The following is an 18,558-nucleotide window of genomic DNA, read 5'->3' as shown; positions in this document are numbered from 1 at the left end:
AAAAATAGTGTCGCTTTTCCATAATCAAGCTCTCAAAAGTTCGGAAAATTTATTGGTCAAACTGTCCAGTGACCCCCTTAGTTTTGAAAAAAATTATAGGACATTTTAAAATTTTATTGGACAATGTCCAGTGTCCTGTGCTTATTTCCGACCCTGGTTGCAACTTTAGCCCACGTGTTTTAGGCTTAGCGTAACGTTACTTTCACATTTATTTTAAAAATGAGACCTTTAACTGAAGAAGAAACTAAGCTATTTTTTGATAAATTATCAAAATAGTGAGTATAAAACACTTTCAACTTCCTTATCCTACATTTTAACATTTTAATATTTTTAAATGCGTAGTTCCAAATTCTACTGCAGCTTCCACTCCAGGGTCATAGCTTGCTAAAGGCTTTATTATCCTCCTTGGTTAAAAACAGCAGACGACACTAACAAGTTGCAACTTTAGCCACGTGTTTTAGGCTTAGCGTAACGTTACTTTCACATTATTTTAAAAATGCGACCTTTAACTGAAGAAGAAACTAAGCTATTTTTTGATAAATTATCAAAATAGTGAGTTTAAAACGCTTTCAAACTTCCATGTGTACATTTTATTAATCTAATTACAAATTTTTACCCATAGTATCGGAGAAAACATCAAAATGCTCATTGATAGACCTGATGGACTTTACTGTTTTAGATTACACAATAATAGAGTCTACTACGTCAGGTATTATACGATTTTCAATTAATTTAAAATTAACTATAATTCCTTAACTAAAATAATAAATTCTAGCGAACGTATCATGAAAATGGCCTGTACTATCTCCAAAGACAACCTTATTAGTTTCGGTACATGCTTTGGAAAATTTACAAAAACGAGCAAATTTAGACTTCATATCACTGCTTTAGACTATCTCGCTCCTTATGCAAAGGTAATATTTTAAATTTATTATTAATTCAACAAGAATCTTAAAGTAACATTAATTTCAGCACAAGATTTGGTTAAAACCTTCCGCTGAGCAACAGTTCTTATATGGGCATCATGTAATGAAATCTGGACTCGGTAGAATCACAGAAAACACGTCTCAATATCAAGGAGTTGTTGTTTATTCCATGAATGATTTGCCTCTCGTAAGTTAATTGCTTATGTAAAATACTTAATTCTTTAACTTAATCTAACATTAAACAATATAGGGGTTTGGAGTTGCAGCAAAATCAACAACAGAATGTAGAAGATCAGATCCAATGACAATAGTAGCTTTTCATCAAGCAGATATTGGAGAATATGTTAGAAGTGAAGATACATTAACATAAAATTAAAATTTATGTACAGTTTTCATGTGATTTTCTTGTGTATATCTGTATTGTTCAATAAAAACTGAAATTTTTATTATTGGCATCATTCTTTGTTAATACTCTGTAGGCCTAAATGTTTCAATAACTTAGTTATTGCCATCATTCATTGTTAATAATACTCTGTAGGCCTAAATGTTTCAATAATGTAAACAATTTTCATCAATAACCCAAGCGGGACTTGGCGGGACGGTCGGACACCCCTCTCCCTTTTTTATTTTTGAAAATGGAATCGTCCATCACGGCGGTAGTGGTTGCCATGACAACCGCTATCACGTGATCTCTCCGGCGCTCGATTCAGGGGAAGTTAACGGTAAAGTTGCGTTTTAGGGACTAAACACCTTGAGTTCCTATAATTATATATTTTTATCGGATCTAATGTAATTAAAATACTGTAAATATTTAAAGAAACGTGAGATAAGTGTTTCGGGAAAGTATTGCAAATGCAAAATACCTTGCACATGTGAAATTAAGGCGCACAAAAGAAAGCCGAAAATCTGACAAGTTGAGACACACTAGAAGAAAAACTAGTAGGTCATTTTTCATTCTTTCAGCTTGGTTTCATTGTTTTACACGTAGATTGTTTCGGTCTCTCACTCTATTTTGCATTGAGCATTGATTACCACGGTTGGTTTTCAAGATAAGAATATTAGGCTTAGACGGTCTTTTCTTTTTATGTTCCTGGAATCGGAAATTTACTCATTTTAACCAGAGTTGGTATATACAGAGTAGACACTTGTCCAAAGTAAAATAGCATTGCCTCGTTGCAAACCCCCAAAACATATCGGTTACAATCTTGAAAGATACTGAATTCATAATTGAAAAAAAAAACAGATTTTCTGTGGAATTTAACCCTATAATGTTCCATAAAATCGAGAGGGGGCTTTTCTTTGATAATTTGGTCGCTTAGCGTTTTTCTTTTTTAGTTTTTGTTAGGTTACCCACAATGGGCGGGCCCGGGGGGTCAGGTTGTCGTCTTCTAGACCTTATCTTGATTGAGCACGGCCTTCATAGTCTTTAATTGAAAATTTCCCTAACAAAAAATACCATTAAACGTACCGTGTTTTATTCGTTTTCTAAGCCTGTCAAAGGAAGTATATTCATTTCTCCTTTGCGGCTACCCATTTATTCGAGCCATTTTCCTCTCTACGATTATTCTATTTTGAATAAACTGATTTGCTTATTATGTAGATATAAACTTGGCATTGCGAGTGCCCAGATTTACTTAGAATCCCAGATGCATTCTCTTATTATACATATCCGGTATTATCCACTTGATCTCGTATTCCTATAGTGTGGTTTGACCTACTTTTTTCCGTGGGTAGTTAATAATCAGAAGGCGCGCTTTCCTGCAGTAAAATTGCGCCTTTTTTACCTGCTATCTCGATTGAAGCATATTTTTTGGATGGTTTTTTCGCCTGCAATGCTTAGACCTCAGCTTTCATACGCGTGCCTGGGATTACTCTGTACATAACAGGTGTTATATTGATTTTTGTCATTCTCTTCTACCTCTCTTCTGGGTTCTTGGCTCCAATCCGGAGCTCTCACAGTTCTTTGACTGGATTCGCTCAGTCTTTTGCTTCCCTTTTGTTAGCGTCAGGATCTCAATGGTTTCCGAATATTAGATAAAGCAAAAAAAAAAGTCGTGTTTTTGCCTTCCTTTCCCAGAAAGTCTTTCAGTTCAATTCAAATGCGCAGTCTAATAGAGTAATAGCACTCTATGTTATGACCTAAATACAGCCCAACGCTGGGTAATGCCGTTACTCCATTCTTGTACGTCTGATAAAACCCACCCAAACAACCTAATTTATTTTTCAATTCGATCCAATCTAATTTATATGAAAATCTAACTACAGCTTTTCAATATAAATACAGGAAGTTCTAAAGATTTTTTCTTATTGTCGGTAGTGTAGCTTTAAAAGCATATAACATAAGTTCATGCAGGGATAGATTTAATTTTAGAAGTAGGAATGGACAACGGTTAGTATTTACTTCAGTCCAACTCATAGCCCAGTATAGAGCCCCTCCCTCCAACACGTAACGAAAAGTTTAAATTATCTTATTGGCTCACTTAAATTACGTTTTGATGACGTTGCTGAAGGGGATGGCGAAAAATACGTAATTCCTTTTTACCTCTGTCGCTATGACCCGCCTCTTCTTTCATACCCCCAGTCCAGTGGAAGGGGGTCTAGGACTTTGACACGCCACCACATTTCTCTGTTCTCCATTCCTACTTCTAAAATTAAATCTATCACTGGTTCATGTTACGTTATTTCAAAAGAAGATATTATCAGAAATAATATAAGAAACCTCCCTACGGAAGGGAGGTTTCTTATATTACTTTTGACATTATTAAAACAAACGTGCCCCTGTGTGACAGCTTCTCCTTGAGTTTCTATGTGCAGCGGGTTAAACATTTCTACAGGGGCCGGTATAAAATACATTAGAAAGTTTCAGCCTGTAGGTCGGCTTTCCCTTAGAGCTTCCCATTGGAAATAATTTCACCTACGTCACTTCATAACAACCTTATGGAACATATTTTATTAACTTATGATATACTTTAATCTCGCTTCCGAGGGACTATTAGCTCTGATCATATTTGCAAAGATTTTATCAGTCTCGTTACGTGCGTTGGATTCAAAACTAAATTATACTAAATGGAAATTGACATCCTAAATTATGTTCTTTTCTATTTGAATGAGAATTCAAAGTAACGAATATTTCAATTTGGAACTAATTATCTAAGAAAGACGTGGATAGTCATGTGAATTTACTGGGACCTACGCGTTTCGTTGGGCCTTTCTTTGAACCAGACAGGGAAAAAACTGGTCAATTGTCCATACGCCAACATTTTCTGCTTGACAGACAGGCTTAACACGTGACTGTACCTTATCACGTGGGCATATGACCGTATTAAGGCGTGAAGACTAAAGAGAGAGGGTATTATGAGACCTTTAAATGAGCGTAAACACCTCAAATTTTCAGTCTGCTTAATTTTGCAATTTTAAGAGACCTATTTGGAAATTTCGTTGAAAACTAATTTTGATTATCGACAAAATGTCTTCTGGGAGAGTGAGACTTCAGATTAATCTCAGCTGGGACCAAGGTTCCTCATTATCGTTAATGTCAGGGTTCGTACTGAACCTGGATAAGCCAGGGATTTAAAGTTTTTTCCTAAAAAGTCAGGGATAGTTCAGGGATTTCGTTTGGTATATCAAACTGGGCATAATTTGAGTAATGCTAATCATGGGCCAGGTGTACTCTTTTAAACACCTTAAAATGGTCAGGAATATTGGCAAGATTTAGGTGTAAAAGACAGGAATTTCGTCCGAACCCTGAATATGTCCTGAGTCCCTGGGAAATATCCAACTAATGGCGCCTTAAATGGATCTTACTTAATAAAACAAGGTTTAAAATTAAAATATTCCCAAATTGACCAACTTATAATGATTAAAGCAAAAGAGCATAGATCAAAACCAAAAGTGTACTTCGATCACAGTTCCCAGCCTTTGGTTATAGACGCCATGTATAATGAGAAGGAAACGACTCTCCTCTAAACACGAATGAACCAATCAGAGAAGAGCTTTTTTGAAGTGCTTATGGTGGCGATCCAAACGTTAATTCTTGGTACTAGAGCTAGCATCTGCTACTATATAGATCCTATTCACTCATGTCTCTGTGCTACGGTCGTAGCAGAGGGGGTCGACACTATTCTGAGAGGTAAAGGGGGGTGTTTTTCGTGTTTGACGGTGCGAGCAAGCTTCAATGAAGTACACTTTATGTTTTTATATATGAACTATTGATTAAACGTATAGGCACCATGAGTTTGTCTTTATTCTTCGAAAACACAACTTTAGTCACCTTTTAATGAAACTTCGTTACGAAACTAATAAATATAATGGAGTTTCGAGTTTCATATGTTTGCTACCATACATACATGTATACCAGCACCGAGTCACCAAGCTATACCCAACCCACGCTTGGGTAATTTAGTATTGGGCAGTAACTTTTGCGTTTAAGGCGAAAGTTTGCTTATCTTGAACACGTTGTAATGTGTAAATGGGGAATACCGCGTTAGTAATATCGCTACTTGGTAGGGCAGCTACATTATTTAAAGGCTCGCGATACGGGTACCAGTTGCTTTTAAGTTTAGGCGGAATTTGCTTCAAAGGTTCAATCACATTGTCAAGAGTAAATTATTTGAAGTAAACTAGTATACTGGGTGCTTGAACAAGGGTGGTAGGATCGAAATACAACGGGTTCTATGACAGATTTTGAGACAAAAGTGTTTTATTATAATTTATGATTAGAGTGTTTTAGGGATGACCCCTTAATTAAATTAATATCGTTTTCAGCTGCTTATGTTAAATTTAAGGGGTCATCCGTAAAATACTTTGACCAATCATAACTCCTTGAGTGAAATATCATAGAACATTTACGACTCAAAATTGCTCATAGAACCAATTCACTGTACTTCGGTCTTATAATTTCCCTTTTTTGAACACGCTGTGTATAGTAGCTTTAGTATAGTACAAAAATATCAGCTTATATTTGAAATATAGCCTTGCCCTCACCATATGACATAAATTTATAAGATGTTTTCCATAAGTATGACTACTACCTATACTTCGTAATGCTAGAGACTTACAGCTCGAGCTAGTTCAAGAACGACAAGCGAGAATTGAAGTCCTACACTCGGTGGTTAATTTTGCAGTCCATCTTCCAATTTAGACTGCATTACTAAGCCTTTGACAGCGCCTCACCAGGTCTCGCTTCACCTCGAATCTATGACCTACGTCACTTCATGAGAAGCTCCAGTTTGTAACCAGTTACAATCTTATGGAACATATCTTATGAACTTATGATAAGGGAATAACGTTTTTCAAGAGGTAGTTTGAACCAAGAATGATCTTCTTCGAATGTTCGGTTGTAGCATCATTGTAAGCAGTGCAAATTGGGACTGAACATTGAATTGGGTGTTTCAACTGACGGAAGAGCTGTAAGCTTTCATTAGAATTAATTCGGCGTGTGCACCCCGAGTTCTATCGAGTTAACCCCGATAACAATTTAATTAAGTCAACGACTATACTCGATCGGCTATATCTATCCGTCTTTCGTTAAGACATTCTCGGGGGATTGACCCCATCAATTTAACAAATTTATTACATGGACGATCCAATTGAATTTGATATATCTTATATATAACAGACTTTATTTTTAATGATATACATAATGAAGTCGTGGAATATAGTCATAACGCGGTTTGGGTTTTCCTGCTACTATATATTATTATTAATTTCAAACTTTTATGAAATTTTCGTACGTTATTCTAGACTTTATAATACAGGGTGTTACAAAAAAGGGTATAGGAGTGATGTAAGGTGGATTCTATGGGAATTTTTGTGCTGAAAATGTAACTTCTATGACATTTTGGCCTAACTTCCACCGTAAATATATGTTATGATTGGAATGTTTTTCAATACGACAATGAAAGACAATGGTAATTTGATAAAGGGATCATCCCTAAAATATTGAAATTGTACCTTGTTTAGGGTGTCCCTTAGGGAAAAATGTCATAGATGTTACATTTTGGATTAAAGATTAATTTCTCTTAGAACTCATTGTACTTCGGTCCTACCATACTGTGTACAGGGTGTTTCTGATCAGTCTGGCATAAATTAAGGGGATGTTCTATGGGCGATTTTGAGTCGAAATTGTTCTATGACATTTTGCCGCAAGAGACGCTGTTTTCCAGTTAAGATTGGTCCCCCTTAAATTTAATTGAGAAACTGATTTAGACAATGATTTCTAATTTAATTAAGGGGTCATCCCTAAAACACTCTAATCATAACTCGGAAACATTGGACCGGACGGCAAAATGTTTCATGAACATTTTCGGCTCAAAATCGCCCTTAATTTATGGTATGCAGATTTATGAGAAACACCCTTTATATTTTTATTTCATCTGTATTCCGTTAATAGATTTACTGCAAAAGATAACACGAACCAAATTTTAGAAGCCACGTTTAGAACAACATTGGGGCTTCATAGTTTACTTTACATTATAAATAATAAATTATAAAATATTGTATGCCCCAATAGGCTTAACCAAATAAAAAAAGTAACAACAAAGAAACCATACATCCCCGATACCCTGATATACAGTGTGGAAAAGATTAACGAAATCTTTGTCTAGAAATCGCAATAGTGCAGACTGCAGACAAGACCTACAAAATTGTCTTAAAAATAAGTAAGACTTCTTCTTTAATTTCAAATGTAATCATTAATTATCAGGCCGAGTAATTAATACAGAGATAGATTTAATTTTAGAACTAGGAATGGAGAACAGAGCAATCTGGGCGCGCGTCATTGTCCCGGACCCCCTTTCATGGGACGGAGGGGTATGTAAGATGAGGCGGGTCATAGCGACAGAGGTGAAAAGGAATTGCATATTTTTCGCCGTCCCCGTCCGCAACGTCATCAAAACGTGGTTTAAGTGAGCCAATAAGATCATTTAAATTTTTCGATACGTGTTGGAGGGAGGGCCCTATACTGGGTGGTCTATGAGTTGGACTGAAGTAAATACTAACCGTTCTCCATTCCTACTTCTAAAATTAAATCTATCCCTGATTAATACAAAATTAGAAATAAGGAGAAATAGCTTTACAATATTTGGGTGCATGGTTCGGATCTTAGCTCTCAAACGTTCAGCCCTTAACTGTGTTAATATTGTATCTATAATTACTAATTATCTCATTAGATCATGATGAAATTAAATACTTGTTGCTTGTTTCGAATTTTACATTCAGTTTTATAGATCCACTGTTTAGTTTTTCATTATGTCCAATTTACTGGTAAAATTAAATGCGGCTTGCTAAGTTATTTATAATATAGGTCATCCCGCTGTTTAATACACAGAGATTTCTTACGTATACAGTTTTACAATTATTAAACCAAAATAAAATAAATGATGGATACGATCTCTTCCATTCTGTAATTTTGAACGAGAAAAAAAATAACGTGTAAACCCCCAAATCCCTAATCCTTTGCAAAAGTGGGAAGTAAAAAAATACCAAAAAAAGAAAGAAAAAATTGCAAAATACCAAACTGATTACTGCGCATGTCTTCACCAACAACTCTTCTATTCAGTTCGTGTCTCTTTCGCGTGTAACGCGAGTTCCTTCGTATCCTTAGCTCTAAGCGTGCACCTTATAAACGCGCCTGCTCTCTCTACTTTCTCTCTTTTTGGTTCTAGTAGTGAACTTTAGTTGCAGGGGGTTTTCAACCCTGTGTAAAGACATTACTTTTCTAGCGCGTTATGGACCAATACGTGTTGCGATAGTCCATAGGGTCAGGTCCAGGGATTTCAGTAAAACCCAAGAAAAGACTCGAGAGAAAGTCCAAGTTAAATTGAAACTACGCTGGAGATTTTTTCCCAAAGTGTAGACTATATAGCTGAGATGCGGGTGCAGGCTGTTTTTATGTTGTAGTGATGTTAGAGGGCCACTACCTAAGCCTTTTTTCGTTGCTCTTGTTGGAAAAGCCTTAAGGTTGTAACGTTCGGTGTTCTTCTCTCTTCGATGGAATAATTTTGTATAACTTACTATGGGTGGTGGCAGAAAAAAGTTGACACGTTTTTGGAAAAAGTTGGGCAGGTGAGAGATATTCGTCTTTTGTTCAAAGTTTTAAAGTTTTAAAATTTTTACGTGCTTGTATTGAAATAGGTTGGTGTCTTTGATCGATTTAAGGTTCTGTTTAGTTATGATGTGGGTTGTTTATTTATTTATTTTTTTTAATTAATTGAATACCAAGTTTGGTTAATTAATCTAGTGTTGATTTAATCGCTGGTTTAAAACTCTACGCGGTCTAAATTGAAATAAGTTTATTTGATCGATCTAGGATTCTATTTAGTTATGATGTGGGTTGTTTTTTATTTATTTGTTTTATAATTAGTTGTTTACCAGGTTTGTTTTAATAATCTAGTGTTGATTTAGTTGCTGGTTTAAAACTCAACGCCGGTTTAAACTGAAATAAGATGTTTTCGCAACTTTTTAGTTTATTTGATCGATGTAGGGTTCGGTTTATTTATGACGTGTGTTGTTTATTTACTTGTTTTTAATTAATTGTATTTGGTGTACAAAGTTTGTTTTAATGATCTGTTGTTGATTTAGTCGCCGGTTAAAAATTTGACGACCACTGTCAACAGAATTTTAGAATGTAGTATATGTTTTGCTACAATTCTTGAATTTTATAATCCTTTATTGTTTACGATACTTCCCAATTAATCAAGTATTACTTGTTTTGGCTCGCTTCAAAAATCCTTTGATCTTTAACAAAAACAAAATCTTCGTTTGGTTTACAAGAATTCTTTGATCTTTGAACCAAATTCCCTATAGTTTACCTTTTCCAGAAGACAAATTCGGAAATTACAAACAGAGAAGCAAAAACAGAGGGGCGAGACCAGCAATGGGGTATTCTCCCTGTCACCAAGAAGCTCCGCCAGAGGCAGTGCGAGTTGGTTAGCTTCCCAAGAGTAGTGAACTCGGGCTCCGTCTGGCGTTACTTCTTGGCGCGAGGGAGATTACCCCAGCCCCTGTGCGTTGGTTTCTCTGTTTGTAATTGCCGAAATTGTCATGTTCAAGGTATATTTCAAATGACGTAGAGAATTTATTTCATACGTTATAGTAATTTTTAAATATTGATATAGTATATTTAATATAGTTTCAATGAAATTCTTGATATTTTTCATGAAATTCTTGATATTTTTCATGAAATTCTTGATATTTTTCATGAAATTCTTGATATTTTTCATGAAATTCGTGATATTTTTCATGAAATTTGTACTATTTTTCATGAATATCGTACTATTTTCATGAAATTCCTATACTATTTTAATTAAACTCGTACTATTTTTCATGAAATTCGTGGTATTTTTCAAGAAATTTGTACTATTTTTCATGAAATTCGTGGTATTTTTCAAGAAATTTGTACTATTTTTCATGAACATCGTACTATTTTCATGAAATTCCTACTATTTTAATTAAACTCGTACTATTTTTCATGAAATTCGTACTATTTTTCACGTATTTTCCATGAAATCCGTACTATTTTTATGAAATTCGTACTATTTTTATGAAATTCGTAATATGTTTCATGCAATTCGTAATACTTTTCATAAAATTCATAGAAAATAACAGACAAGATAAATCCTATAGAATCCTTCTCAATTCAATCTAAACTGAATTTTAGTCGGAATTATTATGGCTTCTAAAATACTCTCTATATTAAATTAATTTTACTATTTGTCTTCATTAAATTTATTTTAGTATGTCAATAACTCCGCCGACAAGAGTAAGACGCAATCAATACTTGGCTTTATTTGCTAACCGTATCATTTTCGAAATTAGTATAAACGTAAATTAAAGTTCAACAGAGCAAATTTAAATGGATCATATATAAAAGCAAACTTCAAAATCTCCTAAAATATTAATGGAATATTTTCTAGAAATGAAATAAAGTAAATCCCTTGGGAATTTCAGTTTTTTTTTTTCATTGGCATCCTAAGTGTCACTTATCTTTTTATTCTATGAATTTTTATAGCTATTCATAAAACCAAGTAAATACCCCTAACGATATTAAACAGCGTAAAGACCGAAAGTAAAGGAAAGGTACATCCTACAATGTTTATCCTTTTTTTATTAATTCGAAAGATAGTATAAAATAATGAATATTGGTACTATGTATCTATATACAGTATTAAAAGGATAATAGCAATTAAATTAACCTCTTGGAGTCTATGGGTACATTTGAGCCTATATGTAATACCAAGAAGTGATATCTAGTTTATTAGGGAGAAGGTTAAAGATGCCTAAGTATTCGCGCGCCATAGTCCCAGTCCCCCTTTCAAAATCCAAGGGGGGACGTAAAAGGAGGCCGGGCTATTTCGCCTCTCCTCAGTCGGAAAATATGACTGTAATTTTCGTCATTCGCGTCGCGCTGACGTGAGTTTTCAAGAAGCAATGAGATGCTGGTTGTAATTTAGAGGCGGGGATTAACTCCAGACCTACTTTTTTGAACTGGAGATAAAGCTGGAAATGTGGCGAATTTATAACTTCTCCCTAGTAAACTATAAATCACTTTTTGTAGAGACTTAATGAGAGCTAGTTCGAGAACGACAAGCGAGAATTGACTACACTCAGTGTGGCAGTCCATCTTCCTATTTAGCCTGTACTAAGCCTTTGACAGCGCCTCACCAGGCGTCGCTTTACCTCGAATCTATGACCTACGTCACTTAATGACAAGCTCTCAGTAACCACTAACTAGTGACAAACTTAAGGAACATATATTATGAACTTATGGGAAAAGCAAGGTCCAATATAATTATATACCACAACTGTCATCTGTTTTACAGGTAGGCCTTAACGCTTGTACTCCAATTAATTAACTTAATCGCTCAAATTGTCTTTAATATTTTAGTTCAATTTTCAATATGCTAGCTCTAAATTGAACCTTTCCTTTAAATATAACGACTCCATCATCACGTAAAAACATAATAAAATATTATGATTATAACTCTGTTTAAAACGTTATTTTTATGTTAATGTTATGTTATTTGAAGGGAAAATATTATTAAAATAAACACGTGCCCCTGTGGGGTAACTTCTCCTTGAATTTGTATGTGCGGCGGGTTAAACATTTCTACAGGGGTTGGTAATAAATACATGAGATAGTTTCAGCCTGAATGCTGGCTTACCCTAAGAGCTTTCCAATGGAGAATTTTTTTATTATTTTGCCAACAAATAACGGATCTTTGTTCTTGTAAATGAACACAGGCTGTTTTCCGATAAGTTTGCCATAAATTTCCACTCCACGCTTTATTATCCTTGATTTATTTACTTATTTATTTAGTCATTTGCTGATTTATTATTTCTCAAAAAACACGATAAATTTATTGATGTAAGTACAAAAGCTATTTAATCACTCTAAAACTACTCCACTAATTTATTCTAAAATTCAAAGAGTCAGGTAAAGATTCTCCCAGTGGAAGTTGTAAGAACATTAGAGAAAATTCCGAACATAAATATAGGATAAATGTAAACAATCCCATTTAAGCTTGTTATAAGGTTAGTTCCAAATTAGCCCATCGAAGAGATGAACTAATCCCATCAGTGTGGCAAAACTCACGTCGCATCTTTGCTTCAAATTTCTACCGCTCCTCTAGCTAAGTTATTTATTGTACACCTTATCAAGAGTGGATAAAAAATATTACGTTATCTGTGTGTCATCTTTTGGAAAATAATTTCTTACATTTTGATGTCCAATTTAATCAATTATCAATAAAGAAAGAGGCAACCATATTTTAAAATATGGAATTAAGGTACAAATTCGCTAGCTTCACTTGCACGGTCTTGGAGGAGGTATTTATATACTGGAGTAGAAATCATACTAGTACAGGATGTTTTTGATAAGTCTGCTCTAAATTAAGGGGGATGTTCTTTGGGAAATCTATTTTGACTATAGAAAATGTAACTTCTATCTCCATTTTGTTTGCCACAAGGGACACTGTTTTCGAGTTATGATTTGATTTGAGTGTTTTAGGGATGACCCCTTAATCAATTAAATTCAAAATCATTGTCTAAGTCAGTTTCTTAATTAAATTTAAGGGGTCATCCGTAAAATACTTTGACCAATCTTAACTCGAAAACCGTGTCCCTTGTGGTAAACAAAATGGAGATAGATAGAAGTTACATTTTCGACTCAAAATCGATTTCCCAAAGAACATACCTCCCCCCTAATTTATGCCAGCCAAACTTATTAGAAACACCCTGTATATGATGACGAATTCATGTCTAAAAAATACTGAAACTCAATGCACTACCAGGGATAGATTTAATTTTAGAAGTAGGAATGGAGAACAGAGTAATCTGGGCGCGCGTCAAAGTCCCGGATCCCCTTCCACGGAACGGAGGGGTATGAAAGAAGAGGCGGGGTCATAGCGACAGAGGTAAAATGGAATTACGTATTTTTCGCCGTCCCCTTCAGCAACGTCATCCAAACGTAGTTTAATTTAAACTTTTTGTTACGTGTTGGAGGGAGGGGCTCTATACTGGGCTATGAGTTGGACTGAAGTAAATACTAACCGTTCTCCATTCCTACTTCTAAAATTAAATCTATCCCTGGCACTACCAAAGAAAATCCCGGAATAGGTTGCATGCAATCAATGAATTTTATTTCAAAACTGAGATCCGTGGCGGCATCAGCTAGGCATACACAGCGATCCAGATTACCTGCCATTTCGCAGTACACCATTAATTATTTATCTATTCTTTGCGTTACCCGAACATCATTTATTTTTAAACTAATTCCAAAACTTACATTATATAGTAGGGTCTACCGTACATACCTATTACCTTAATCGTCTATCCACTTAACGACCAGTTGCTCGAGCTCTTACCCAAACCTAACCGTCCAAAACTCCTTCCCTGCCCAGTTGTCCAAAAAATAAAAGAAAGAAAAAAAGTTCCCTTTGTTTTTTTGCGAGTTCATTTTTCTCTTTCTTTACTCTTTCACGTAACGTCTCTTCTCCTCCGCGCTTTCTCTTCTAGATCGTCTCCGCTCCGACGTCATCACGGCGCCGGGGCGAATTTGGTCCCATCTACCGGTGAATCGTCGATTCCCATTTCGAGCGAGGAAGATTCGGGTTCTTCCTCGGCCGCGCAGTCCGCATCTTCGTCGCCGGTCAGGAAGAAAGGCCAACGTCCGTTGTTGGCTAGCGGAGCCGGTCCAGGCAAAAACATGCCTCTCGGAAGATACACCGAGAAATACGAGCTGAATGGACCCTCGACAGACGCTAATCGAGACACCTACGGTTCTTTTAGCAAGGGGACGAGGATGGGGTCCCGGACTGCCAACTTGCAGGGTATCGTTGGTGATAATGATGATGATGACGATGATGCGGAACTCATCATTAAAGGAGATATTGTGAGTTGCTTCTTTTTTTGTTAATGCATGTTTGCAACAATTGAAAATGGCGCGAAATTATTGTGTTAGATCAAGTGTGGTGTTTTAGAAGTTGGTGTTATTGTCTTTCGAGGCTATATAACTGGTTACTGATGTTATAATTTTAGAGCTTTTTAGGTAAGGGGTTTTAAAGCTTGAACGAATCTCTTTAGGGAACCGCCATAAATTGCGAGAAATTCTTGTGTTAGGTTAAGTGGTGTTTTAGAAGTTGGTGTTACAGTCACTTGAGAGTCTAATCACTCTTAGATCTCCTGATGTTATAATTTTAGCATTTCTTAGGGAAGGAGTTTTAAAGATTACACGAATACCTTTAGGGAATCAACCAGAAATTGGACAAAAATTTTGTGTTAGATCTAGTGGTATTTTAGAAGTTGGTGTTACAGTCTTTCTAGGGTCTAATATGACTCTCAGATCACCTGTATTACTTGTTATACGGATGTTAAAGTTTTAGCGCTTCCAATGGTTAAGAGTTTTAAAGATTACACGAATAAGTTTAGGGAATCGATTACGATGAGTGCTAGGGCATGGTACCAAGCGGGCTTGTGTTTTTTAAAGAGGACGTCGTTTCCATAGCTGCTTTTTGCTCCATAGTTGTTTTACTTGTTTCAGTTCAGTCTCGATCCAATTGTAGAAGAGTTTAGTGACAATCTAGCTGCAACTGATAAAAAATAGATGTAAACGCGGCTTGAAAAGAATTTATTGGTGCATTATGGTCGTTACTTTCGACCAGAAACTTGCGCAAAGTCGGGGACAGTCTCGGGCAACCATTTATTTAAATATTCAAATGTCTCTAGTGATTTTTTTGTCTCTACTTCGTTGTAGACTATAACTTAATATGACATGCACGGAACTCCCGTTTATATTTATAGGCATCTCAAAACATACAGGGTGATTTAGGTATTTAATCCCAATAAATTAGATCAAACGCGAAGTGTTCGATGCTTCATTTTATTTATTTATTGATTTTTAATTGAATATATTAACAATTTTTGTTGATATTACCAGGGGTAGATTTAATTTAAGAATTAGGAATGGAGAACAGAGTAATGTGGGCGCGCTTCAAAGTCCCGGACCCCCTTCCACGGGACTGAGGGGGGGGGGTATGAAAGAAGAGGCGGGTCATAGAGACAGAGGTAAATAGGAATGACGTATTTTTCGCCGTCCCGTCAGCAACGTCATCAAAACGTAGCTTAAGTGAGCCAATAAGATAATTTAAACTTTTTGTTACATGTTGGAGGTAGGGGCTCTATACTGAGCTATGAGTCGGAATAACTGAAGTAAATACTAACCGTACATATCCATTCCTACTTCTAAAATTAAATCTATCCCTGATATTACACTGAATGTACAGTCGTGAACAAATGCTTGTTGCTTGTATTTGGTTTAAAATGTGCACTGGTGCAATCGTGCACGGTTTTGGATGCCTAAGGATTCAAGTACACGTAAACTAAACTCCCTCATCGTATATAACCCTTCACATTTCGGAATATAGTGGAGTATTTATTATGAGCGTGGTTTCCCCGCTCTCTCCTATATCAAACAGCTTTATTCTAGCCCCATTTCAGTTTCAATTACTCTAGGCCCATATCGGTATTCTCCTAGCGCAGTTTGACTGAATTTCAAATACGATACAGTACTATCAAGAAGTGATATCTAGTTTATTAGGGAGAAGGCATAAGATGCCTAAGTATTCGCGCGCCATAGTCCCAGTCCCCCTTTCAAAATACAAGGGGAGAGGTAAAAGGAGGCCGGGCTATTTCACCTCTCCTCAGTCGGAAAATATGACTGTAATTTTCGTCATTCGCGCCGTCGCGCTGACGTGAGTTTTCAAGAACAAATGAGATGCTGGTTGTAATTTAGAGGCGGCGGGGATTAACTCCGGACCTACGTCTTTTGGACTGGAGATAAAGCTGGAAATGTGGCGAATTTATACCTTCTCCCTAATAAATTAGATATCACTTAGATAAAGGTATAGAAGTGTGTATCTAATACATTATGGGTTAGCAAATCGAATCCTGCTAGCTTTTATGGGATTTTCTACCGTCTGGAAGCTGTATGAGACGTGCTGGGCCTATATGTCTTAAGCTTATGTCTTTGGAGGGGCGTAAAATTCTAGTATCACGTGTCTGCTCCATAGGCTTAACGTCTAGGATCCTGTAAGTTAAATGTTTATATCGTGTTTTTGCAAAGTCCATCACAAATTAAGAGGGGGTTTGGGTTGAGCGTTGAATATCTGTCGGTTAGCTTGTCTGTCAGTTAATCTCTAAGGACTTAGCAATTCAACTCGTTTATATAAACCATCCTTTACCTGTCAAATCCGCAATACGGAATTAAAACTCCCATCTCTCTCTCTCTCTCTCTCTCTCTCTCTCTCTCTCTCTCTCTCTCTCTCTCTCTCTCTCCAGACATGAAAATTCTTTTTAAGAGAGCGTTTTATATTTACTGTCTTTTTATTTTGCAAATATGTTCCAAAAATAAGCCCCCCGTTTTATTTGTTCTGGAGATATTATTTTTATGAATATTTAATATGAGAAGCTAATTTAAATATAAATTAAATTTTGTTTTGAAAATATTCTTATTTACATTGTCCTGGAAACCAGAATGTGTATTTCGAAATTGTTGCTATATTTATCGAGAGAGCTAAAAGGAAAAATATAGAAATTTTATACTTTGGTAGCCAAGGCCGCGAGTAAAGCTGAAAATGTAGTACGAAACCTTTCCTGTCATTATATCTTGGTCGCCATTTTAAAACATGGCAGACTTCTTAAAGAGAAAAGCCGTATAGTCGGTCTATAACATATAGTGAAGGCGTATAATTATTATCAGTGTTTGGAACAGGCGAACATTTCTAGTAGCTATTTGCCAATATGGCCAAGGATTTCCACAAATTTTTCTTAGTGAGTACCCACTACTTAACATTGGGGGTGGCGTAGCGGTTATCGCTTTCGCCTCGTAGCAAGATGGTTCTAGGTTCGATCCTGGACTACAGTACTAGGTAGAGGTTGTAAGTTTTCGAAACTCTCCACTTGTTAAATGGATTTTCCTCGGCGGTGTTACCCAATGTCTCCGTTCCATCAATCAAAACTTGCTGAAGTTAACGTTAATAGTTAGTATAGGACGCTGTCGGTTAGTTGTGGCAAAGGGGTTAGCCATCTGTGCATTGTAAGCTCTTAGTAAGCCTGCTAAGGCTCAGAGTGTGAACATCCCTTCATAGACGAAGTCTAGAGCGTTGTTAATGTCTTTGCAATGTTTTAGAAATTAATGCGTTTTAGCTGGGCCTTGATAAACTCTTAACTTTTTGCATTAATTTTCTTGAGCCGAGAACATTTTTGTTTGAGATTACCAGATTTGCTTAAGCTGAGGTAAAAGCTTACGCCTGTTAAAGGCTTAAAAATGGCTTAAATTAATATTGAAATCAGGTTTTTTTATGGGATTACTTTAACTTTATACGTTTTTAAAGAATGAAAGGTTTTGTTGCGTCCGAAACACGATACAAATTATCTTCAGTTCATACATGTATAAGGTATGTTTAATTATTTACATCATGTGACAGTCTTTCATACAGCCCTTATTCTTGTCACGTAGTGCATTACATTAGTAATAAATATAGGAAGTGTATATAGTAATGCATTTATTAGTCCGAAGTTATCATATGTTTAACAACATCAATAAAGAATGTGTCGCCGTTTTCTTCACCTTTATTAGCTAATTTTTATTTTTGAAACATAGGCATGGGCTCCTTGAAACGTTTGTCTAAGTTAAAAGACGTGACTGACTGATTATTAAGGTCCAGTTCAATTCGCTTTACCCACATAGAAAACTGGAACTAGTTTAATTATCTGGTCTGTTAATACTCTTAAGAAATTGATGCTCACTTGGAAACATTTTTCCAATCCGATTCCATATTGGAAAATGGCTGCCTAAATGTGAAAACCTAGTCACTTAATTCGGTATCGCTGACATTAAGTATACTGTAGTGCATATTCTATTTCCTATTTGACTAATTAAGTTTTAGTAAACAATTAATCTATTGAAGGATTGTATAGTCTTTTTATAATTATTTGAATTCGCTATCATCTTGCAAAAATAATGTTTGCTTGAAACATTAACCAAAACGTCCTTTTACAATTTTATAAGTAACTTTATAAGGACAACGCCGTAAAAAACCTGGCTACTTTAATATTTAATAAACTTCATATTAAT

General features: G+C 35.7%; 2 protein-coding genes across 4 annotated transcripts in view; both read left to right on the top strand.

The window, feature by feature from the left end:
- The first annotated feature begins 153 nt into the window (after positions 1–153).
- Positions 154–1,372, top strand: LOC149702723 (60S ribosome subunit biogenesis protein NIP7 homolog). 2 transcript variants are annotated; one of them, XM_089866617.1, is made up of 5 exons: positions 154–275; positions 623–709; positions 776–914; positions 973–1,113; positions 1,177–1,372. In XM_089866617.1, exons 1-5 carry the CDS (start codon positions 220–222, stop codon positions 1,294–1,296), a joined length of 543 nt encoding a protein of 180 aa, XP_089722743.1. In that variant the 5' UTR covers positions 154–219; the 3' UTR covers positions 1,297–1,372. The 2 variants fall into 2 exon arrangements, with proteins under 2 accessions (XP_089722743.1, XP_089722742.1); XM_089866616.1 differs by lacking the exon at positions 154–275 and adding an exon at positions 362–552.
- Positions 1,373–1,418: 46 nt separating this feature from the next.
- Positions 1,419–18,558, top strand: part of LOC149702722 (anoctamin-7-like) — a 42,228-nt gene continuing 25,088 nt past the window's right edge. The window contains exons 1-2 of one of the 2 annotated variants that reach the window (XM_089866597.1): positions 1,419–1,865; positions 13,941–14,316. In XM_089866597.1, coding sequence (XP_089722723.1) covers positions 14,131–14,316 — 186 coding nt within the window. In that variant the 5' untranslated portion in view covers positions 1,419–1,865; positions 13,941–14,130. Of the gene's footprint in view, positions 1,866–8,890; positions 8,991–13,940; positions 14,317–18,558 lie in introns of those variants that run through there. The other variant, XM_089866596.1, reaches the window with a different exon arrangement.

Source organism: Phalangium opilio, unplaced genomic scaffold, assembly GCF_054372755.1.
Source record: "Phalangium opilio isolate 3A_F unplaced genomic scaffold, DU_Popi_V2 ptg000017l_1, whole genome shotgun sequence".
Taxonomy (NCBI): domain Eukaryota; kingdom Metazoa; phylum Arthropoda; class Arachnida; order Opiliones; family Phalangiidae; genus Phalangium; species Phalangium opilio.
The sequence above is the reverse complement of the archived record's forward strand: the minus strand, read 5'-3'. Positions and strand labels throughout refer to the sequence as shown.